The sequence below is a fragment of the Labrus bergylta genome, chromosome 1, assembly GCF_963930695.1.
Source record: "Labrus bergylta chromosome 1, fLabBer1.1, whole genome shotgun sequence".
Lineage (NCBI taxonomy): Eukaryota > Metazoa > Chordata > Actinopteri > Labriformes > Labridae > Labrus > Labrus bergylta.
The window spans coordinates 19800280-19824265 of NC_089195.1; the positions used below are offsets into that span (position 1 = coordinate 19800280).

At 41.1% G+C, this 23986-nt stretch overlaps 3 protein-coding genes across 4 annotated transcripts; 2 read left to right on the top strand and 1 right to left on the bottom strand.

The window, feature by feature from the left end:
- The first annotated feature begins 671 nt into the window (after nucleotides 1–671).
- On the top strand, nucleotides 672–2893 carry rasd3 (RASD family member 3). Its single transcript, XM_020643948.3, has one exon. It carries the CDS (start codon nucleotides 881–883, stop codon nucleotides 1514–1516), a length of 636 nt encoding a protein of 211 aa, XP_020499604.1. The 5' UTR covers nucleotides 672–880; the 3' UTR covers nucleotides 1517–2893.
- Nucleotides 2894–5887: 2994 nt separating this feature from the next.
- plk1 (polo-like kinase 1 (Drosophila)) lies at nucleotides 5888–11766 on the top strand. Its single transcript, XM_020643235.3, has 11 exons — nucleotides 5888–6569; nucleotides 6973–7141; nucleotides 7432–7576; nucleotides 7684–7777; nucleotides 7878–8103; nucleotides 8266–8308; nucleotides 8497–8594; nucleotides 9090–9167; nucleotides 9763–9917; nucleotides 10339–10521; nucleotides 10790–11766. Exons 1-11 carry the CDS (start codon nucleotides 6207–6209, stop codon nucleotides 10985–10987), a joined length of 1752 nt encoding a protein of 583 aa, XP_020498891.1. The 5' UTR covers nucleotides 5888–6206; the 3' UTR covers nucleotides 10988–11766.
- A 1371-nt stretch (nucleotides 11767–13137) lies between these two features.
- palb2 (partner and localizer of BRCA2) lies at nucleotides 13138–22599 on the bottom strand. 2 transcript variants are annotated; one of them, XM_020643313.3, is made up of 13 exons: nucleotides 22506–22594; nucleotides 21910–22001; nucleotides 21767–21826; nucleotides 21498–21678; nucleotides 19350–20819; nucleotides 17288–18660; nucleotides 17032–17184; nucleotides 15871–15953; nucleotides 15546–15695; nucleotides 15352–15468; nucleotides 14172–14259; nucleotides 13850–14055; nucleotides 13138–13772 (listed from the first exon to the last, which is right to left on the bottom strand). In XM_020643313.3, exons 2-13 carry the CDS (start codon nucleotides 21985–21987, stop codon nucleotides 13520–13522), a joined length of 4212 nt encoding a protein of 1403 aa, XP_020498969.3. In that variant the 5' UTR covers nucleotides 21988–22001; nucleotides 22506–22594; the 3' UTR covers nucleotides 13138–13519. The 2 variants fall into 2 exon arrangements, 1 of the variants encoding a protein (XP_020498969.3); XR_010666540.1 differs by lacking the exon at nucleotides 13138–13772 and having other exon boundaries at nucleotides 14005–14055; nucleotides 15876–15953; nucleotides 22506–22599.
- Between the last annotated feature and the right edge of the window lie 1387 nt (nucleotides 22600–23986).

Consider the following 23986-nt stretch of genomic DNA (forward strand, 5'->3'; position numbering starts at 1 on the left):
ATTAAAACCCATGATATTGTTCAGACATCATTTTTGTATCATATGACTGTTTTTGTTGTCTGTATTGGCCTTATTGGCCATTTTACTTTTGTAAAAGAAAAATTTAATATAACTCAAATGTTACCTTAGTTATTAATGTATGCATCTCATAGATGAACTACCTCAATATAAATGCAGTAGTTAGAGTTGCACTATTGTTAGACCAATCATTAAAAAGCTGTTTACAATATTTAATCAGTTATAAATGATGCAATTATTTAATTTTATTATCTGATGAGAACTGACATTTTAAGGCTGAAGTTTTTATGTAGATAATTGTTTCATAATTCTGAATTTGAACTACTTGTACTTATAAATAATCTGTTATCCTCTACAGGGACAGGCTGTATTTATTGTAACAGGTTAGTGACCATGAATGACCTCAAGTAACGCTGCTCTATCTCATTTCAGTGCATTGATAAATGAAATGGGTGGAGAAATGTAGTCATGTTTCCTTGTGCTTTCCAAGCCTCTAAGAAGCCTGTATGTGGTTGAAGTGACTCATGTTTGCTGTAAACACGAACATGTGCCTTTGTGTCCAGTGGGAGTCCCTCTGATTGTTGACATACAGTAAAACAGAATTCATTGATGTTTCCATGCTGCCAAATGTCAGAGTGATGTGTTGTATTGTTGTGAATCCTTCCTCACCTGGTGCAGGAGGGAGTGACTAACAGAAGGAGGGTAATCTGATTGGCTGAGAACAGCGGCGGTCAGCCTATAAGTGCATATAAATGCTTAAAGATGAGATCTGAGCATCATCGGTGGAAGCAGGATTCAGTTAACAGCCAGTAGTCGAATACTCTTGGACTGGACACCCGCGAGCTCAACAGGTCACATAAGCATGTCTCCATCAGGGCGACCAAACACGGTCCGGCTGGTGTTCCTCGGGGCAGCTGGAGTCGGCAAGAGCGCGCTCATCCGCCGCTTCCTCCACGATCGCTTCGAGCACAAGTACACGCGCACAGTGGAGGAGCTTCACGTGCTTGAGTGTGACATGACCGGGTCTGGGAAGATGCGTCTGGAGATCCTGGACACAACCGGGAGCTACTCGTTCCCGGCCATGCGCGAGCTATGCATCCGGCACAGTGACGCGTTCGCCCTCGTGTACGCCGTGGACGACCCCGGGTCCCTCGACGAGGTGAAACGGCTCCGTCGCGAGATTCTGGAGCTGCGGGTCGGCAAGAAGGCGCCCATCACTGTGGTTGGCTGCAAGTCGGATCTGAGCGAGGCGGAGGGTCGTGTGCTCCGGACGGCCGATGTCATGGCCACAGTGGAGGGTGAGTGGGATGCAGACTTCGTGGAGGCGTCCGCGCGCACAGGTGGAAACACGGTGGGAGTGTTTAGCTCGTTGTTGCAACAGATGCAGGTGCCACGCCGACTGAGCCCAGCGGTGTGGAGGCGCAGAGACACGGAGCCCAAAGCGGCAGTGAAGAGGAGACCTCCACTGAAGAAGAACCACAGCTGTGTCCTGTCATAGAACATTTTATGTGATGAAAATGAACTCTGCAGCTGGACTGCTGATCTCCACGTTTTGCTGGTCATCACTGATGGAGATTTGGAAGGAAGGTCCTTCAATAGGCCTATATGAAATTATAAGTATATAGGTGATTAATGCCTGATTTAGGCTATGGCCTAAAGGATTCATGTTCAAGCTTCACGTTTTATGTCGGCTAATTTATTTTGTGATTTTATTTGTCTTTCCTTGGATTTTTTAATTCACTGCACCTCAATGTCAATATAGTCTGTCACCTACAACTGACATTTTCATTGAAGACTAGGCTTGTATTCAAGAGATACAACAACAACAACAACAACAACAACAACAAATCCAAAAAGTGAAATGTCTGCTTTTACAATTGCAATAAGTTTAGGCTTACGATACAAATATCGTCAAGTAGGCTTGGCCAAACGCAAAACGTTCTTAACCACGTCAGTGTGACAAACAGATTTTTTAAGTGGAGGCTACTAAACAGCTGAAAAAGTAAAAGTTCTTGTCAACAGCTTTAGGCTATAACGCCATCTCCGACATGCCTCCTATGTTACTATTTTTTATTATTCACAAGTCATGATCGTCTTTACATTTACACAGAACAATGAACAGACATGAATCAAAAGCATCATCACCACAAAAAAAAAAAACTCCTTAGGATTAACAAAAACCTTCAGCTGTGAACAAGAAGTCTGTGTCACTGTCTTGAGCTGGAACATTTGATAAACAGATTCATCTCACACATTACAATAAACGGTGATAGACTCCTGCCAGCAGCTTCCCTTAAGCTTAAGATAACTTTGCACATAGGCCCAGCACACAACAAAGGTTGTTTGCTTTAAGTACGAAACTTTAATTTACGGTTTTAATGCAGCTCGTTCAGACATCTTAATTATTATTATTATTATCTATAATAATTAGGCTATTATTATCTTATTCATTTTATTGCTTTTAACCTTTTTATCTTTCTCTTCTTTAAATGTATCCCCCTCTGTATTAATTTTACTGCTCTTAGTCTTTTTAAATTCCTACTCCTATTATCGTTTTACTCTTCAGCTCTCTGTTGCTTTATTCATTTAACCAATCTCCTGTTTATCCCTTCTTTTTATCTTCATTCTGTGTTTACAGCCTGTGATGTGTCCCACTCTCCCTCAATTTTAATTTTGTTCTCCCCTGGTTGATTTTAAACTAATTTTCCTTCATTGTATTGAACTGCCTCTCCATACCTGCCTGTTGAATCTATATTATTCCTGTTATTTTCTGCATTTTTACAACTTTGCCCTCTCTGTTTGGCCCCTCTGTTGATCTCTGTTCTAAACATTTGTTTTTAAAGGTGCTAAATAAAGCTATTATTATTATCTTCTTCATCGTTCTCATTATTCTCCATGGTTGGCTTCTCTGTGCTTGAAAAAGCAGTGTGGGATCATTGCTGTACCGACACAACACAACCAGGCCTTGCACACAACAATTTTCAAACCCACCAATCAAACAGCACCAGCAAAGCTGAAGGGTCAACATCTGAAACGTCACTAAGTGAAATAAAAATAATCTTTTTGGGGGCTTAAGATCCTACAAGCTTTCCCTTATAGGGCAGGCCTATCTGTTGTAAAGGATCGTTACCAACATTCAACTTTGATATTTTTTCTATTTACAAGACATTAAAGAATTAGTTTGTTTTCTTGAAGTGGGCTTGTATAAGATAAGTGTATTAGCCAATAGGCATAATAAAATGACCTGCATGTCTTCATATTTAGGACACACAAATTCCCACCAACACAAAAATCCACATGTTTAGTTGGCATTCTGTGTCAGTATATAAATCCAAACAGCCTTTTCTAATTATTTTTCCTTCCTTATTATATTGTTATTGATGGAGGTCAGCTGCCATTGTTAGCTTCAGTTGGTGCATAGGGAACATTCAAATCAGTCATTGCTTCGAAAAATAGATGTTTTGTATGCTTTGTATATAGAGGCAAATCATGCAGTTTAGGGTGGTAAACAAACATAAACACACACACACACACACACACACACACACACACACACACACACACACACATACACACAAGCAAATAAACAAAAATTCTGAAGTGGAACAGAGACAACAAACCCACAGTCCTCATGGTCAATTCATCCATCCTCTCCTCATCCACTTATTCCCCCTCTTGTCTTTCTCCACTTGCCATCATGTTAGGTCTGAAATACAGTGCAGTTGAGTGCTTACTGAGCACACAATATCTGAGGAGGCCCGTTAGATGAGGCCCTGGACTTATAATATCTTTTTAGTATGATAAATGAATATGCAACTGTTTTGATTTTATTTCGGCAAACAATCAAAATAACTCACTTTTTTGTTGCAAAAACCTGTGCTGTCTTTTGCCAAAGCAATGGCCAGGACATTCTAAAAGATCCTTAATCTCAAAGATGTTTTTTTCTGAATATATTACATTAAAGAAAAATGTACGTAACCATATGGAATATAAATTGGTTCAATGCAGGTTTCAGAAGCAGGTTGGCCTTTTAGCACCTTATTTGTACATGTACTGTATGTATTGTATTTAACAATGATCATGAACATTTTCAATGAGAAGCAGTTGCAGTGGGTATTCACGAGGGTCATAATGATATTTGGAGTGGAGGATTGGAAAAATGTTATACCAATAACTTAATGACGGAAGCGTCATCGTTTTCCCTTCACTGTTTAATTTGGAGAATACCTCCCTTTTCTAACAGGAAAACAAACCAACATGTTTGTTTCTTATTCATCTTTGGGCATTGCAAAATAGCTTAAGTTATAAATGCTGGAGTGCAGTTTACTTGTTTCAATGTCCCTATACAGATAAACATGAAATAAATGATAAAATTACAAAAATATTCACTGTATTTGACAAGCCAGAGTTGTTGAAATAAGTTGACGTAATGCATTTCACCTTTTTAGGCTAAAAATGCTCCTTTCTAAGTAAAAGGGTTGCATTCAAAAGTTGAATTGAGTTCAAATAGAGCGCTAACAACACTTACTTAAAGAAACACAAGTTATCATACTGAGCCTGCAGGATATAGGATATCATTTCTATAGGCTGTGTGTTTGGAGTTTGGATTCTACTTGAGTAATAAGATGCAAGCAGCAGCTCAAATGTTGTCTGGTTGCAGTTCAGCTCATTTCACAACTTCATTTCTATTGATCAACATTTTAATAAAGTCATAGCTGTGTCATGTGAAATCTGTAGCCTACATGAAAAGCATTTCAGAATTAGTAAACAAACAAAAGCAGAATAACAGTAAGGAACAGTGGTGGAAAAACACACAGAGTCATGCATTATTTAGAGACCTGTTAATCAACCACATTTCAAGATAGCTTAATCTAACTTTATGTAGCCTGTAGTTAAGTAGCCTACATTTTATATTAGATGTACTGTGTATTGTACGTGTAACGTGGGATTTTAGTGGGATTTACAAGGAACATAAACATGTTGCTCTCTGACTTTTATCTAGGATCAAAGATGTTCCTTATTTAACCAAGAAATCCACAACATGTTGTGCTTAACAGCTGTCATTACCAACACCTCTCACCCAATGCAGACTCTCAGATGTGAACTTTGCTTTTTTACTTCCTTCCATTTGCCATGCACCTTAACTGCCTCTGCTTTATCTGGTCTCATACACCACATCACTTTATTCTATCCTTTCTATTTCAGTATTCATACAGTTCTGGTTACTTTATTCCTGATGTTTCTTATCCATCATTGCACTACAGACACTTTATTTATCTCATTTTTACCTTTACAGTTGTATTGTATATATTAGTTCTGTTGTGCCATTATTCACCATGCACCTTATTAACTTATCATTTAGTATTTGCCTACTTGCACATAGCTCTGTATATATATATTTATTTCTCATTTACTGCACATAGTTATGGTTACATCTGTTAGTCCGATCACTGTCCACTTATATCTACTCTTTTATATTTTATATTTTGTATTTTTAAGTTAAGTCTAAGCTTTAAGTTGTAATTAAATTGACACTTTATATTTAGTTTAAAATGTTTCGTACTTGCACTGTTGTTAATTTACTGCTCTGTGTGCCTTTGAATTGCCCCCCGGGGACAAATACAGTTTTTTTTTAATTGAATTGAATTGAATTGAATTTAAATACCATTCCGACTACATTTCCCATCAGTATTGTGTTTCCGGAAAGGAACAGCATCAGAAACCGAAATTCAGCCAATCACACCGCAGGATATTCCGTTCTCGCTCAGCGATTGGCCTCTTTTTGCACTGGGCTTCCCACGATGCTTTGCGGCACCGCCTTGGATTTCAAATCGAGCGGACCAATCACAGCTCGCCGGAACAAACGAGGCAGCATTTTAAACTTGTCGTGAAGACTGTTGTCAAAAAGGCAGGAGACGCTGCAAACACCGGAGGACCTTTTCGGCGACCAGTTTCATGTCTGCCCCAGGTTTTTATTCGTCTTGAGATTAGCATTATCTGTATTTTAAATGTTAGTGTAAAGGTTTGAAAAGTCGTTCACGTTAGTTTTGATTTGAATTATCCAGTTTACGCGAAGAAGCGAGGGCTGAACTAACGTCGGTTACAATAGTTTGACTCGTTAAGATAATATCCAAACATCGAGTTTTTTAAAAGCTTATTTTAAAGGCGAACATTACTTTAACCCCAAAATGAGCGCAGGTGTTGCAAAACCGGCGAATCCGTCGTCACACGTCGACCCGAAGTCGGTTCCTCTGAAAGAAATCCCAGATGTGCTGGTCGACCCTCGCAACATGAGGAGATACGCGAGGGGGAGATTCCTCGGTAAAGGTGGTTTCGCCAAATGCTACGAGATCACAGATTTGGAGACGAAGCAGGTTTTCGCCGGTAAAGTCGTGCCCAAGTCCCTGATCCTGAAGCAGCACCAGAGGGAGAAGATGACCTCGGAAATCGCCATACACAAGAGTCTCGACCACGCCAACGTCGTCGGCTTTCAGGGGTTCTTCGAAGACGACGACTTTGTCTTTGTCGTCCTGGAAATCTGCAGGAGGAGGGTGAGTGTGTTATTAAAGAAACATTGTTCCTCTCAGTGAACCCACATTACAGGGACAACGATTATCACGACGGCCTCTCCCCTTGTCCTAGTGGAGGCAACTTACATTGCAAGAAAAAGCAATTTCTAAATAGAGTTGCTTGAAATAATCTAAATGTAATTATATTTCGTTTTTTTATATATATTTCAATCCTTAATATCCCCTCACTTTTTCTTGCTACTATGACCCCATACCAAATATTACCTTAACTCCAGGCCACCCCGCCTTACAAACTATTTGCAAAATGACACCCCATTTGAAATGGCATTGTCCCTTTTCAACCCCCTAAAGTTAGAAATCTGAGTCACTGTCTCGATTTGTGGTGTTTGCCGCCTCTTGTCTTATTTCTAGTTTCTCTTTTCAGTCCTTGTTGGAGCTGCACAAGCGTCGTAAGGCTGTGACTGAGCCCGAGGCCCGCTACTACATGTCGCAGCTGCTTAAAGGTGTCCAGTACTTGCACAACAACAGAGTCATCCACAGAGACCTGAAACTGGGCAACATCTTCCTCAATGATGACATGGAGGTCAAGATAGGTAAGTTGCTGTCTTACACTACAAATGATTTCATTTAACTCTGAGCATTTCTTGTCACATTGCAGACAGGGATTATAAATACTTTCATTAAAGTCTTGCATAAACAAACGTTATGGCCCAATGATAAAATAAAGGACACACCTCACAGCTGACATAAGTCGTACTTCCTGGATGATGGATTATCCACTGGTTAGTGGGGATGTTTCTCACGAGGACTCAACACGTGCACACAACCTGACACCTTTTCCAACCTCGATGTGCGTAAACTCATGTCCTCCTTTCTCCTCCAGGTGACTTCGGTTTGGCCACTAAGATCGAGTTTGATGGCGAGAGGAAGAAGACCTTGTGTGGAACGCCCAACTACATTGCACCTGAAGTGCTTTGTAAGAAAGGCCACAGCTACGAGGTGGACATCTGGTCACTTGGATGCATTCTGTATGTTTGACACAAGCATGGAAAGACACTTGGATATTTTTTTTGCTGAATAATCAAAAGCAGCACTATTCCATTGAGACAAACCTCTATTTTATGTGTTCTCTCAGGTACACTTTGTTGGTGGGTAAGCCCCCATTCGAGACCTCCTGCCTGAAGGAGACTTACAGCCGCATCAAGAAAAACAACTACACCATCCCCTGGGTAAGCTCTGCAGCTGTGCGACACATCATTCCTCTAATGATAGTACTTGTTAAAGTTTCTTTTTTAATTCTCTTATCTTGTCATTTAAAACCCCTCACAGCACATCAACCCAGCCGCATCCTCCCTAATCAAGCGGATGCTGCATGCTGATCCTGCCCTGAGGCCAACTGTCGCCGAGCTGCAGACAGATGAGTTCTTCACATCGGGTTACATCCCCTTACGTCTGCCCACTACCTGCCTCACCGTGCCCCCACGCTTCTCCATCGCACCCTCCACAGCTATGGAGCTCAACCAGAGACGCCCATTGACTGCTATCAATAACAAAGGTAATGAGCTCAGCTAGAGATGAAAGAAACTTACTCATCCTGAAATGATTTTAAAATCATGCTGTAATATTTCAGTTACAGGATATAGGTAGACAATGAATTGTATCCAAATATCTTGGTGTGAACAAAGTGTAAAGATTTGTTTTGTTTTTTTCTTTCCAGGAGGGACAGAGAAGGTGGATATGAAAGACGATCCAATGCAAAGGTGAGATATTTGTTAAATGTTTGAGACTAAAGATTAGAATATTTCAAGCTGTCTGTGTCTTTGCCTTCACTGCATGTTGTGCAAGTTAGACAAAGCAAATGGGACTTCATCTTAAATTGTTTGGGCCAAGCACAGTGCTCTTAAACAGTTTGTTTTGCTAAGTACTGTTTTATTTTATTTTTTTCTAGGGAGCCTGAACAGTCAGAAAACCACCTGAAAGATATGCTGCAGCAGCTCAACAGCATCATTGCTGCCAAACCGTCAGAGAAGGCCGTCATCTGCCAAGGTGAGTGCAGACTCTTCAGTGAAGCTGATAAATCCTATCTGTTTTAATGTCCTCTCTTAAAGGTTTGGATCATTTTAGTGCTTGTGTCAACCATAGCCTGTGTAAAACATGGGTGGTAGTCTCAGTGATGTCTGCCTTTTTTTTTATTGAAGCATTGTTCTGAAGCCCAACGTTTGTGGTTGACTATACTGGAAATGCTGACTCCACCAAACTTTCAGTTGACACTAGCCTCCTAGCAAACGGCTACAACAAGCTCGCCTGTCAATCATATCAGTCATCCCCCAAAATGGATGAGTCATACGGAAGAATCATGTCCCCTTACAGTGTGTGCCAATAAAGACATGAGCTATTCAGACCCAAAGAGTTTATCTGTACCAGGATGTAAACTAAACATGTTTCTGCTGTGGATACTAAAGGAACTGCGTTTTTTCAACACTGAATGTTTCCCTTTGTTTCAACATTGCCATAAAAGATTTTGTGCTTTTGTATTTCTAGGGGAGGCCGAGGATCCTGCATGTATTCCCATCTTCTGGATCAGCAAATGGGTGGACTACTCGGACAAATATGGATTAGGTAAACATTAAACTGATTCCAATTCCAGCTCGACTTCTACTAGTAGTAAGATTGAACAACGGCTAGTAAATTTGAATCAGCATGGCCTTAAGTCTTTTGGTTTTGAAGTTGTATCAATGGACAGTATATCAGTTAACTGTACAGTTCAAGCTGCAAAGGCTTGCCTAACTGTGATAACAATGTTAAGTAAATACTTTACATAAGTAAAGGTTCAGATAACTTTAACAGCTACTTAGACTTTTTTTTTTTCAAACACTTCCCTTTCCAAAAAGATGACATTTGTTACAAGGTCAAGTCGTTCGTTTGATGTTGCAGTTGAAATCAATCAGCCAATAGTCTTGATTCCTCCGTGGTATCATTAATGATCGCTGCATTTCACTTATGTGACCTAGTCAACATGTATGCATTCATCATTATGTTATTGAAGCCAGTGCTTTTCCTTCAATAACGTCAAAATCCCTTTCATGAACAAAGTATGAGTAACAGACTGATTTGTAGTAATGACACAGACTGTCCACTAGAGAGAGCCAAGAAGAAAACATTCAATTGAGTAGGTCTAACACAAGATTGACTTAAATGTTTTTTGTTTTTTTAGGCTACCAGCTGTGTGACAACAGTGTTGGTGTGCTGTTCAACGACTACACCCGGCTGATCATGTACACTGATGGAGACAGTCTGCAGTACATTGACAAAACAGCTGCTGAATCCTACCTCAGCGTTCGCTCGTTTCCTGCCACACTCAACAAGAAGGTATTGTCAAATGAAGTCCATCATAGGTTAAATGTTAGGGGTGTGAATCTCTCCTTTGATCATATTTGAATCCCTAATAATAGGCTACAATCAGATTGGCTAACCATACATTAAAGTATATCAGCACTAATGGAGAAATACAAATTGTTTGGCGATTTCAGTCATGGGCTAATCCTTGTATGACCCCTCGCTAGCTATCTAGCTTGCCATCTCCCGCTAATGTTATTCTCTTGGAAAGGTAAAAGGTCAATGTGATAGTGTCGCAAGATTGAAGGACTCCCAGGACTCTGTGTACCGGGACATTAACACGTTAACAAAGTTACAGATCAGCAATGTTTTGTCTTTACACCTCTATGAAATCTTTATATTTTTGTCCATATCATCGTGTTCATACTTATGTCCCTTTCTTTGTCCCCTACAGATAACTTTGCTGAAATATTTCCGTAACTACATGAGCGAGCACCTGCTGAAGGCTGGTGCAAACATTGCGCGGCGGGAAGGCGATGAGCTGGCGCGGCTTCCTTACCTCTCCTTGTGGTTCAGAACCAAGAGCGCCATCGTGCTGCACCTCACCAATGGCACCGTTCAGATCAACTTCTTCCAGGTAAGACACTCACCGCCTCTTCTCCCCGCTTAAAGTTCTGCTGGAGTAGGTCCTTAAACAGGAAAAAGTTATATGTTCACTTAAGTCAGCAGGATTTTAAGGTGAGATGCCTGAAATACGGTCTGTACAAGAGTACATCAGTAACTACCTTATTCATGTCTTCTGCACTCTATTAGCTGTGAAATTGAATGTATTACTCACTCATCATGACCTCTTAACACGTCCTGTATCCATTTCTATTTTATTTAAAAATTCTCCACTATTTCAGGACCACACCAAGCTGATCCTGTGCCCTCTGATGGGCGCTGTGACCTACATCGACGAGAAGCGAGAATTCCGCACCTACAAGCTTTCTCTGCTCGAGGAGTTCGGCTGCACTAAAGAGCTGGCGAGCCGCATTCGCTACGCCAAGCTGATGGTGGAGAAACTGCTGGACAGCAAACCTTCCCCGGCCGCCGCACAATAGACCACGTCTTAAACCCCCACTTTCAATATTTACTTGCCACTTCTCTCTGTCAGGCTCTGAGAACGGAAAGATCCTGACATTTTCTGGGTTTCATGATTTTTATTCGGCCCTGACCGTGTACATTGAAAATGAATCACTTGTATATTGTGGAGTTTTTGCCTGTCATCCACTTATTTTTATCGTTCTTCCTGCTGTCGGTCAAATCTCTTTAATTTTTCTGATGAAGCTTGACCAACATGTTCACGTTGAAACAATCCTTGACGACTAACTCTCCAGCCACAAAGCAGACGAGCATACCCCATCACTTTAAACGAGTATTGAAGGAAGCGTTGAAGGCTTTTGGTGTTCAGAATCATCATCTTAAAGTTCCACCATGATTCTCTTTGCTTGTTTGTTTTCATTTACTCAGCAGTTGTGTATTTGAAGCTGAGTGAACAGATGTGTGTGTGTGTGTGTGTGTGTGTGTGTTGGGCATTGAAAACTCCGCCTGGCTGTGTGGATGGGGAAAACAAGCTTCTCTGGTCGCTTCTCTAGTTTGTCTGTTTTATCTGTGTTGTCTGTAGAGAGATGGACCATGTTAATACGTCTACATCATGTACAGTATTTTTCCTCCTGTAGCCACTTTTTTTTTTTTTTTTTTACACTTTTTAAGTCTATTTTAGATGTCTTGTCTTTTTCAACATGTACAGACCTGTAAATACTGCTGAATATGCGTACATGTTGTAAAGATGGTTAAATTTTATCCAAGTCTAAATAAAGATTCTCTTGAACAAACGTAACTTGTTGTGGTTTGATAAATTATTTCTATTGGCTGCTTGTTAGACATTGTGTTTGTTGATGTAAGAAAGACAGTTTGGCCTTACGATCTAAACTTACTGGTACCGGTATTTATCTTGTTATTTCTGGGAGAACAAAGCATGTTGCCGTTATTTATGTCATTGTCTAAAGATTTTAAAAAAAGTATTTTCTCCAGATAATTGGCGGTTGGGAAAATAAAGTAGGCTAGTCATTGTCATAGGTCAGACTCGATTTTCTAGCCAATAGCCATCATTCATCTTGAAACATCTTTCTTTGGTTTTTCCCTCATACCCTCCACATGTTTATCTGTACAACTCTCTGAACATGTCAGGAATGTTACTTTTGCATCATAAACTGAATTTTAAAGAATTGTGTTTTGCGTTTTTCTTGAAGTCAGGAGGCTAAATCATGATCTATGAGCGCCCCCTTGTGGATAAGGAGGCTGGGTGAATAACAGTTTTAATGACCAATTTTGGGAATATGATACACTCAATTTCAAGGGTTCACTTAACAGTAAGCGCACAATTTCAACCAAAATGTCCATATCTACAGATTTTAGGTCTTCCGATAGGCAGTTTGAAGGAGCTTTGTTATTCTTCTTTATAATCCATTAGGTTTGATAAATTCACCCCCCCATCCCACAGCATTTAGAAAGGTGAATTAAAATGGCTAAACACAATACTCTACACCATTGTAGGTATAAACGCATTAGTTCTTGCATAGTTGTAAGAAACTCTTGTACTTCTTCAGCCACTCCACAAGTGGAGGTAGGTGCTCCCAGAGAAGGACTTTAGACATTCAAAATGTGATTCAGTGGATTTAACATAAATCTGTTCAATTTTATTTTCATTAATTTGTTTTATTTGGTTTCTTTTAAGCCGTAGCCTACAATGTAGAGAAATACTTATTTTTGCACTTACAAAGAACCAAAAGGTGCAGGAGGAACAAAAACATATAAACCTTCCTTTTTTACAAGGAAAAAAGTAAATAAACGTGTAGAAATAATATTTTTATTTTAGTTATGTACTGTGGCCAAAACAAGTTTACGGTGCAAAGGACTCAAATCTTCTGTTTTGATGTTAAAAAAATTGTCATAACTGACTCGTGCTGAAGTTCTTTCTTTGGATCCTGTCTGAGAGAAGGGGCCCACTGAATTACATTTCTATTTAAGTTCTTATTTAATTTATTAACATTTTAATAAATAAGATACATATTGTTAATTTAAAATATATCATGTGTATTTTTATATCCAAAAAATACAAAATATTTCTCTGCCTTCTTTAATATAAAAACATTTTGTCTAAAGTGCACCAAAACAATATAAAAGTAAAGTACACAGAAAACAACAACAATAACAGAATACAGAAACTTTTAATGTCAGTAATAAAAACACATTGTGGCAAGCCTTTCTTTTCTTTAAATATGAAATATAACATTTAAACACTGTCGGAAACAGTCAAACAGCAGCAGTAATAAAACACAACAGTAGTTTTCAGAATGAAGTCACAGTAAAAAGACACCATGAGGTAGAAGAACTCTTACAACTGAATTGTTTACAGTATATCAATAAACTGTGGCCTTCAAGTTACAGAGTCTCTCCTGTACTTGCTGGGATAAAATTCTTTATTGAATCCACAGATCCGCTTTGCTTTTCACTTAGGTGCAAAGTATTTTAAAAGGTGTGTCTAAACTGAAGCATTGCTAAAATCTTCATGTCAACATTCATCTGTTTTATTAAGAGAGTTGTTTCATGTTAGGGTGAGAGAGAAGTGTCTGACTGCTGTAGTAGCAGTGTAAACTAACGTCTCCGTTGTGATGTCCAGTCACCAGAGTACCTTCTCCGCCCCATCGAGCCAGCTGCCAGCCTTCACTCTCAGGAGACCACACCATCCTGGAGCCGCCCGGGTGAAGGAGCTCCCACACACACACGCAGCCACTCTGACTCAGGCCCACCACGCTGGAGCTGCTAACGTCAGCCTCACACAGCCTGCAAAATACAAACACAGAAAGGCGTTAGTAATAAGTTAAGAGACATACAAACACACCCCTGTCTTCGTCTCTCACCTGCCGGACCACGCTTTGGGCGGATACAGCCGAGTGGCAACCACAGATTTCCCAGTCAGAGGGTTCACGGCGACCAGGGAGAATAGGACGCTCTTCCTCCTCGCTACTTCCTCTTCTGAGAAGATTTGATCTTCTTCTTCGGTCTGTCTTTCTGCTTCCTCCAGGGAGGTCAGAAACTGATGCTGCAGCAGGACAAATAACACTCCCTGCGCGCCAACAAACACACAAGCACACAGGGGACAAATCACAGTGGGCGGGGGGTTGTTATGATTTTAAAAGACAACAGGTCGTGTGGCCTCGTATGCAAAGCAAGTAAACTTACACAGTAGGAGTATCCTCTGAGACAAGCTGTGTGTGATAAACCATCAGTCAGGGTTATTCTCCTGAGCAGCTGTCCTGTCTTCAAATTCCTGTGACACACAAACACAAAAATTAAACAAAACATGTAGTGCCGTAAAGAACAGTGTTTCAGGTTAGAGTCTGGAGGAGCTGGACTCAGCTCTACAAATGGAGTTATAGTAACATGCTGTTGTACAGGATGTTGCTATTTGTTTTCAACTTGTGTTGTGAGTGCTGCATGGGTGCTGACAAATGTCTTCAAAAATAGTTGAAAAGAATGTGTCCCTCTGGTGCTCGTCAGTTTGGGGATCCAACTTAGAAGCTATAGAAGAGGTCTGAGGCACTTTCATATTCATAGAAACATTTTGTTTCAGCCATACTGGCCTTCATCAGGACAGGTGTTTATAAAGTTATTTCTATGATTTTTAATGATGGATTCGTCCAGGGTTATGGTCATTTTTATTTTCTTGGATAACAGTACTGTACTTCTTAAAAACCTATCTAAAATAGTAAAAACACTTTTCCATCGATCCATTATTCTTCTGCTTATCCGGCTCTCGTTGGCAGTAGGCTAAACAAGTCAACATCTCTCTCCCCAACAACATCTTCCAGATTCTCTTGGAGGGTTCTGAGGTATTGTCAGGCCAGATGGGATATATTATCCATACAGCAAGCTCTGGGTGTACCTTGGGGTCTCCTCTGGGTACCACATACGCAAAAACCCTTCAAAGGGACCTTATAAGGTCAAACCACCTCAACTGGCTCCTTTTGATACAAAAGACTAGCGGCTCTATTACAAGTTCTGTTATCCAGAGCTCCTCACTCTACTTTACAGACTGAGTCTGGCCACCCTTCACATGGCATTTGTGTCACAGGAAAAAAAACACATTTTTTTTTTTTTTTTTAAATTATTTATTTTTGGGGGTCTTTTTGTGCCTTTAATGTAGAGATAGGACAATGTATAGAGTCAAAAATCAGGGAGAGAGAGCGAGAGTGGGGAATGATTATACAAACTCCTTCACAATGCTTTGGTCCACATCAACTAAACGTTAGAATAATATACCTCTTGTAGGAACAAAAATCTCGATGCAATCTAATGAATTAATTTTTTTTTTTTTTTACAAAGACAGCAAGTACATAATAAAACCATTCAAATTGCTTACCAGATGAGGAGACTTCCACCTTCATCTGTGCCAATCAGAGCATCTAAGAGTCCGTTTACTGGAGCGATGGCCCCAACACAAACACCAGGAGACACCAGCAGCTGAGAGCTCCATGTGCTGAGAGACAGAGGAGACACTGGGTATATGTTCCATGAGACAATAACCGAGAGAGAATACATAAAGCACTCACTAACCTGCCACTGTCTAACAGTGTAAACACCTGCAGGGTGGAGCCACACGCCGAGTGAGAGGAGGTAACCACTCTGGATCTGGAAACACACACAACAGCCTGGACCAGCCCCGCACAGAGCAACACCTGAGAGAGGCTGGAGCATGAGAGCATCCTGTGCACGAGGACAACACACACAGTGACGTTTGATTTCTGAAACCGTTTATTTAGAGATTCTTTGAAAACATATTTGGAACTACACAAATTGTTTTATTATTCCTCATAATGTTACCTAGAAGTAGAAAAGAAATACATGTCAGAAAGTCAGACAGGGTGTTTGTGGTATTCACCTCACTTCTTTTATCTCTAACTGTCCCAGAGTCACACACATCAGCCCAGCAGCATCAGGGACGGAAAACACATTGATCACTGGCTGTAAACAAACACACCGTTATATTCATAAAGGGGAAACATGTACATTCAAACAGACTGAAGCGTGCAATTTAAGATAGTATCACTTTTGAACATGGATATAGTAAATGTTGAATTTTTCAAAACAGGGCTTTTTGAAAATATGTAAAAGAATCTCAATTCTTTTTCCACTCTGAATTCTATTTATGATTTGAATTGATTCCTGCTGCTAACACATTCTGCTTTGGTCTCAGTTTAAAATGAATGAATTAGTTATGCTGTTGCATTTCTCCTGTCTGCACATTTAAAATGTACCTACGTTTCAGGAGCCTTTTTTGGAATTGATTGTTCACTTTTATTAATCTTAGCTCACAGACTTTTGACATTTAAACTGTGTCGGAGAGGTACTTTAAGGTTACTTTGAACTATGGGAGCATAGGAGAGCTGTGGGCTGTTTGTGTTGAAATTATACAAATTACAGTAAACATTTATTTTCTTTAAAAATCCCTGTTCTAAAACCATATCCACTATTTTGCTCAGATCTACTTTCTATCATTAGTTTTGTCTTTATGCTTGTCTTTTCTTTCCATGAAAGTCGAAAAGCAGCAGGACATGATGTGAAAAGGACGCTGCAGCCTGTATGTTTACAAGATACCCAAGATGACAGGTGAAGCAACATCTGGCGCTATGATGACAGTTTTTACTTCAATGCTACGTGTAATTGGATTTTAATCGCCTAATGAGCAGAGGCAAAGATACTGGTGAGCAGAAAAGAGTATGAAGCTGCTCCATCACATGCACAACTATGGCACCAGTCGCTCACTGGTTGCGTGATATAATCCTCATCACCACCTCTGCTCAGCGCAGTACATTTCTCCTGACTTTTAATCTGGTGAGTTCACACATCAGCTCACCCCTATCTTTAACACTGGTAGTGATGTTAAAAAAGTGTTCTGTTTTTCCCAACTAATTGCCTCAAACGGCGAGGATACTTAATGTGCAATTAAATAAGTCAGATTTTAATTTTTTTTAAAGCTGGAACCAATGAATTTGTGATATTTGTCCAGACATACATCTGTAAATGCATCCCCCACACTCACCTCATTGAAGGCCCAGGTGTGTGTTAGGCTCCAGTCAGAGGCTGCAGTCTGACTCCACAGACAAACAGCCCACTTTCCTGCTGCTGCTACACAAAAACCACTTGAGGGTCCGGGCAGACAGCACACATCCACCAGGCAGCCTCCTGCTGGGGCCTTAAACACACACATTCAATTCACTCAAATACACACAATTATCTCCAGCAAATTACGAGGCCAAGCATTGAATCCTTATTCGACTACAATTCAAATGTTTTACCTTCAGGGTGTGTACACATCTTAAAGTGTTGCCCTCTGCTGTGTCCTCTATCCTCATGCCAGCCTGCACACCTAAGCCATGATGGTGGATGCTGGAGACAGACGGGCAGGTAGCAGGTTCCACCCTCTCTGACATCCCCGATGAAACCTGGATTTTAGGGGCAGGGGAGTTTGGGGGCTGGCTGGGAGGGACACAAGTCGGGGACAGACGGGGAGAGAGAACAGGAGGGGAGAGGGCCTGAGTGGATGGGCTGTGACTGGGAGGCAGTGTGAGGACTGGGGCAGATGCAGACGAAGACAGAGGGAGGGCAGCAGGGGCGGGGTAAGGGGTGGGTCCTAAGGATGGAAATGATGGGCTGGTAGCGAGGAGAGAAGAGTGCAAGTGTGGGGTTATGAATCGGCCCGGTGCTGATGCAAGAAGAGGACTGAATAGGAGCTGGGCTTGGACATTGAGGACTCTGGGAGGACTTGTGGGGCATTCAGGGGACTCGTTGAAATCTCTGGCAGGAGATCTTACATTGAGACGCTGCACAGGAGACTCACTACATGCAGTCAAGTTTGCAGAAGGCTCTGCTGAGGTTTTTCGCCGAGGGGAATCAAAGAAAATAGTTTTGACGACGTTTTCCTCTTCTGTTTTTGTTTGGTGATGTGTGGGTAAGGTGGGTGACCTCTCATCCCTCAAAAGCTGAGCTACACCAGGACAATCTGTTTGTTCATCTAACAAGAGGACAGACGACTCATTGGTTTGAAGTTCATAAGAATGCACAAGGACATCATCTTTAACAGTTCCTGTAACACTCTCTGCAAAGTGAGTCTTTAGATCAGATTCTTTCTCTTCATATTGGGCAGCAGAATCAGCAGCACACTCTTGAACCACTGACGCAGACTCTGTTGAGCAGGTGTGTGTCAGACTCTCTGGTTGGAGGATTTCAGTTTTCTGCTTTTTGGGGTTTTCTTGATCGGATGACTCGTCGATTAAAGGTTGTTGCATCGACACGTTTTGGAGATCTCTGGACTGCGTGGCAACTTGTTCTGCTCGAGTGGTAGGTGTTGAGTTTTTAATTACAGGTGTGAGGCTAAGCACCATTGGAAGAGGCATCACCAGGCTGCGGGGAGCATCACAGTGCCGTGTGCTACTGCGTGTGTTGTAAGACGGTGATGTAAAATGTTCAATTCCCGATTCCACTGCGACTCGGCGAAGCTTGTGCAGCTTCAGGGAGGCAAACTGGTCATCGGGGAGATGGAAGTCTTGATGAATGTCAAAGTTGATCAGGTTGTTGACCAGTGGGCCGGAGGACAGAGAGGGGAGAGGAAGCAGAGATGTTTGGGACGGTGAAGAGGACGGCAGGAGGAGAGATTGCCTGTTTTCTGAGCCTGAAGGACACAAAGACAATTTAATGAAAATACTTTCAGAGCTTCCTTTCACTTGTTTACCTTTTTAATAATGTAATGTCTACCTGTCTCTCTAACAGGCTTTTATACACTCTGCCAGCCATTAACCACAGCTTGTGGGAACTATGGTGTGCTGTAATTGTATTTGAAATGTTGTTTAAAAAAATAAAAAAGGACATTTGGATATGTCATCTTGGACTCCCAGAAACTACGCACTATGCACTTTTTCATAGACAAAACAATAAATCAATAACTTCAAGAAAGTGGTTGTCAGATTCTAATATCAAACACAAATCATTAACTGCAGTCCTAACAGATGATGTTTTCTTTGAATGACAGGGCTATGTTTAGTTTTAGGCAAGAACAGTATCGATAAAGTTTAAGTTCAAAGCGAATACAATAATAACACGAATTGAACAACAATGTTTTCTCAAGCACAGAGCTGTGGTCACAGACAGAAAACACTGAGTAGATTAATGAGTAGAAATATGTGTTTTTAGTCTCTTCAACTGAACAGTAATCTAAATTTGACGTCAGCCCTAACTGAAATTAGTATAATAACATATTACTGTATCCAAAAGGTCAATTCTTTTACATTATAGCCAGAACAGCTTTTCTTTCCCTTTCTCTGTCATTGACACACACTAACACATCCGCAAAACAAATCTTACTTCCATTCAGCCGTGTGGTTCTGTTAGTCCTGCCACTGCTCTTCACAAAGATAGGGTAGACCTTGTCATGATCTTCAGAGGGAGCGCTTGACTGAGCTCCATTCCCTCCAAATGGCAGCGGTGCGGCTGTGCTGTGGACTTGGGCAGGCTCAGGTGGGTCTGTCACTGAAACTGCTTCTCCTTGTGTGAGGAGGGGCTGTGATCCAACAGCTGGACCATGGAGAGTTGGGGATGCAGAGACCAGGGAGCTTGTAAGCTGAAGATCCTTTGGAATTTGCCGAGGATCTAGATAATTGGTATCTAAATTAAAAGAGCTCCGTGGGGTCTGAGGTCTCCCTCTCCCTCTCCCTCTTCTTCTCCGCCTCCCTCTTGCTGGACGAACAGCGGTGACCTTAGGAGAAAATAATGTATCTGCTGAGACCACTTGATCTGAAATCTCACTGGAACTCTGACTGATCAGCTCAGTAGGTGTTCCAACAGCAGGTGATTCTATACGGGGACCTACAGCTGGAGATGCCGTTGTTGGTGAGGAAAAACTTGTCTGAGACAGTTTATCTGACCCGTCACGGTTGTGCGTGCGCTTGTTCAGTCCTCTTCCATTGCCCCGGCTCCTGCGAGGTCGCCCGATTCCCAGCTGGGTGTGTATGACAGCCTGCATGTCCGGCTGGCTGTGTGAAGAAGTCATACGTCTTGTGGTTCTGACGTAGTACTCTGCTGGGAAAAGCAGTCCCTCCACTAAGGTGCAGGAGTCAAGGATACCTACACCCTTTACATTCTGCTGTGCTCCAACCCTCTCACAGGTTTCTTTGACTTCCAGGCTGTTATGATGACTTCTTACACTTTCTGTTTTCACTGCTGCGTTTTGTTCAGTATCTTTTTCACTGCTGTCTTCACACAGCGCCCCATCCCTATTGCTTCTACCGTTTTCCCCTTCTGTCTCCTTCCCTTTTCCATTCTTTGTCTCATTTTGTTTCCTCCCGTCAGGGTACAAAGCAGGGTCCCGACATGTGAGCAGCAAAAAGGTTGATTCTATTCCCCCTTCTGATTCTTTCTCCCTGTGTTCTTGTCCCTCCATGTTTCCAGCTTCAGTTTGTCCACATGTGTTCCAGTGTGGCAGCAGCAGAGAGGGGGAGTCAGATCTTGCACTAGAAATCAGCTCTTCACTGTCATACACAACCTCTGCTCCTTCTGTTGTGACTCTCTCTTCACCTCGTATTGTTCTAGGACTCTCCATCTTTTCACTCTGCTCCAGTCCCTCCTCAGTGTCGTTTGTGCTCCTTCCAGCCTCAGCAGCACTCCTCCTTTCCCAGCGAAGCCTGCTGCTACGCGACCTGAGGCGCAGCGCAGGACTGGGCCTATGACCTCTAGCGGAGTCATTACTGGAATCCGGTGTTTGCGGGCAAGCATCATCAGAGGGAAGCAGGAACCTGATCACCTGACTCCTCCTGGGGTTCTCAGTATCTGTGGTACCTAGTAAATAACGGAGAAACTCGAGAATACTGATATGCACTGCTGTTACAAACAAAACATGTTCTGCTCCTCAGAGTAATGACCATTTAATCCACTCAGTTACATGACTCTATCACTGTACACATTTCCATAGAAAGGCTTTAGTCTGAATAAAACCTGCATGTCTTGCTTTTCTTAATTGGCATATTTAAAATAAGGATGCAGCGGTGTATCAATTGAACATTAGTATCTGCTGTTATAGATCCTGTTGAGAGACATCGGCCCATCATTTTAAAGCTGGCAAGTTAATATACTGTACCTAAATGATATTGCAGAAGAAGTCTTATGTTGGACAAACTCTGATTTTTTTTTTTCCATGTTTTTCAAAAGAAAATGTCAGCAGAGTGGGAGTCTTACACCATCTCTGAGAAAGATCAGTGACATGCAGTTTGTGAGACATGTTCATGTGACATTTCATGAGGGACTGGGATTGGTGTCCCTGTCCCAGTCAGACACACACACACACACACACACACACACACACACACACACACACACACACACACACACACACACACACACACACACACACACACACACACACACACACACACACACACACACACACACACACACACACACACACACACACACACAGCGCTGGAGTTCAAAAGCTGGAGTTTAAAAGGATAGATTTACCTCCATTGGATTGCTGGCACTGAGGTACACCTGAGGCTGTCCCATTACTAACGTTCAGAGACAATGAAGTTGGGTTAAGACAGGGGTTTGACGTCACCTCTGGATCCCTCTTGTCCTGCTGGTTCTGCTGTTCAATCCTACTCCTCACATGTCTCCGTACCACTTCTGAACGCTCAGCACGCTACGGGCAGATCAACACGTGTGGGTGAGAGACCAGTCATTTCTTCACTGGGCCGATAGACGCTAAGTAAAAAGGTCTGATGTCTAACCTGTAGTCGCTGGGCTGTCCTCAGATATTCCCTTTGTAACAGTGCCAACTTCCTGCGAAGCTGAACGGGTAAAAATGAAAAGCAGCAGTCAGGGTAACTGTGGCACTTTACAGAGCACAAATACGCAGAGAAATACGCTTTACCTTCTCCTTGTCATCACAGTGCAGTGTTGTCTTCAGCTGCTCCTCACAGTGCTGAACATCTCCCACATTGATCTCCATCCTGCTCTCTGGGCCTTAAAACACACAAACATCATGCACTTCAAATGTCAAACAAATCCAAAATGATGAGCAAAACGTCAAGTGGATTGTCATTAGACCTAAACTCACAACTCGTAATTTACCTAAAGGGGGTTTATTATCTTACAAACTACATCCTCTAGTCTAGACCCCTCGATAAGTAGGGTACTGCCCCCCCCCCCCAGGACAGACTTCCTGTTTACAACCAAAGAAACAAAGCAACAGTGACACGAATATGTTACACTAATACAGACGTGACATATGACATTTGTTGGTGCATGTGTAGCATTATACGAGTATAATAGTTATTAAAAAGTTGGCATTACAGAGCTGGAAAGCTAATGTTGCAGCTCAGTCTTAGTGAAAGTTATCTCCGGACAGAAAGCAAACCGAAAGGTCAAGAGTCACCGACGCACGACAATAGCTTTGTACTAATTCATTAGTTGTGTTGAAATAACAGCTGTTTCATCAATGTTATTCATATTTTAGGTTAGACTTACATTGGCACTGGTAATGAATGAGCTCCACGAAACGTTTTTTTTTTTTTTTGATGATCGATCGTGCGGCTATCGATTTAGTTTCAATTTCCCGCGGTTCCAAAAAAAAAAAGAAAAAAGAGACTTGAGTAGTTGAGCTCCGATGACTCGATCAGACGAATGGAAACGGTATGAAAGAAATCTGAGCTGAGAAACTCAAACAACTGTGTTCAAGTTTTTATTTTTTTTTACAAAATCCTACTCAATACTAAATTCTTCTTGGTTTCTAATGCTAAAAATGTAGTAGAATTGTTATTTTGGTAGATTATGTTTTCTTCTCGACCATTAAAAACATAAAACCTACCAGATAGCTTTTTTCTACCCCCCTAAAGGAGGAGAGGATATTTACATTAACTCCCATCTAACAAACTGAAAGGGACTATCAATAAATTACTCTACTGTCTTCATTATATGATGTTTGCACTGCAATTTTACACATTTTTTAAAAACATATTTATCATGAATAATTAGTCTTTTTTTTAAAAAAAACCTTTCATGTAACTAGACCTAATGCCCATAAGTCAATATTATTATTTATTGATAATATTGATGTCAATACTTGCTGCTAAACATGAGCCAAACATCATTATGACACATTTTTGTTCCTTTCTATTTTGTATTATTTATTGTAAATGTTTAATTATTTTCAGTTCCTATGTCATGTGACACAATGCCCTTTTATCAATCTAAGATAATAATACTCACTACAAGAAATGAGACACAACACATAATAAAAATAGAAAAATGTTAAATATTTCATATTAAAGGAGCTATATTTAAATCTGACACCTAGAGCTAAAAACTGGTACTGTAGTCCAAATTAAAAACATTGGACAGCACCCCCCTCCCTAGAGTTGATGTGTATGTAGGTTGCCATGTTGCAGACACAGATGCTTCAGTGTTTAACCAGCTCTGCATCAGGCTTTAAACTTTTCTGAACCTTTCTAACCTCTCCATTTTTAAAAAGAATCTCCAATATAAAAAAAAAACATGATAAAATGATTTGTGTCTCATTTCTTGTAGTGAGTGTAAATATCCAAGATTGACATGAGGACACAAAGACATGAAAGGTAAGTCAGCACGAAGATACTGCAACTCAGTTTTGCACCTACGAAAACGAAGCTGCATAAAATGTAACTTATTGATGGCACTGGCAGTCTCTGTTAGTTAAGGCAAAACGACTGGAGTTGAGGTAACCGGAGATTGAGTGAGAAAACGTTTCTTGCTCTGGCAACAATGTCTGTCATCATCCAACTTTAAACCAAATTCACAACGTTCTGAAAGTATAATACTAGTGTTACAGTATTAGGAAGTGTAGAGAGTGTTTGTCAAGAACCACCTACACAAGATGTTTATCATCACTGAAAGTTTCTAGCGGTGAATTGTTATACCAGTAGATAACGTTAATAGTTTAATAGCATATAATCCAGTTTTCTTTATTTTCT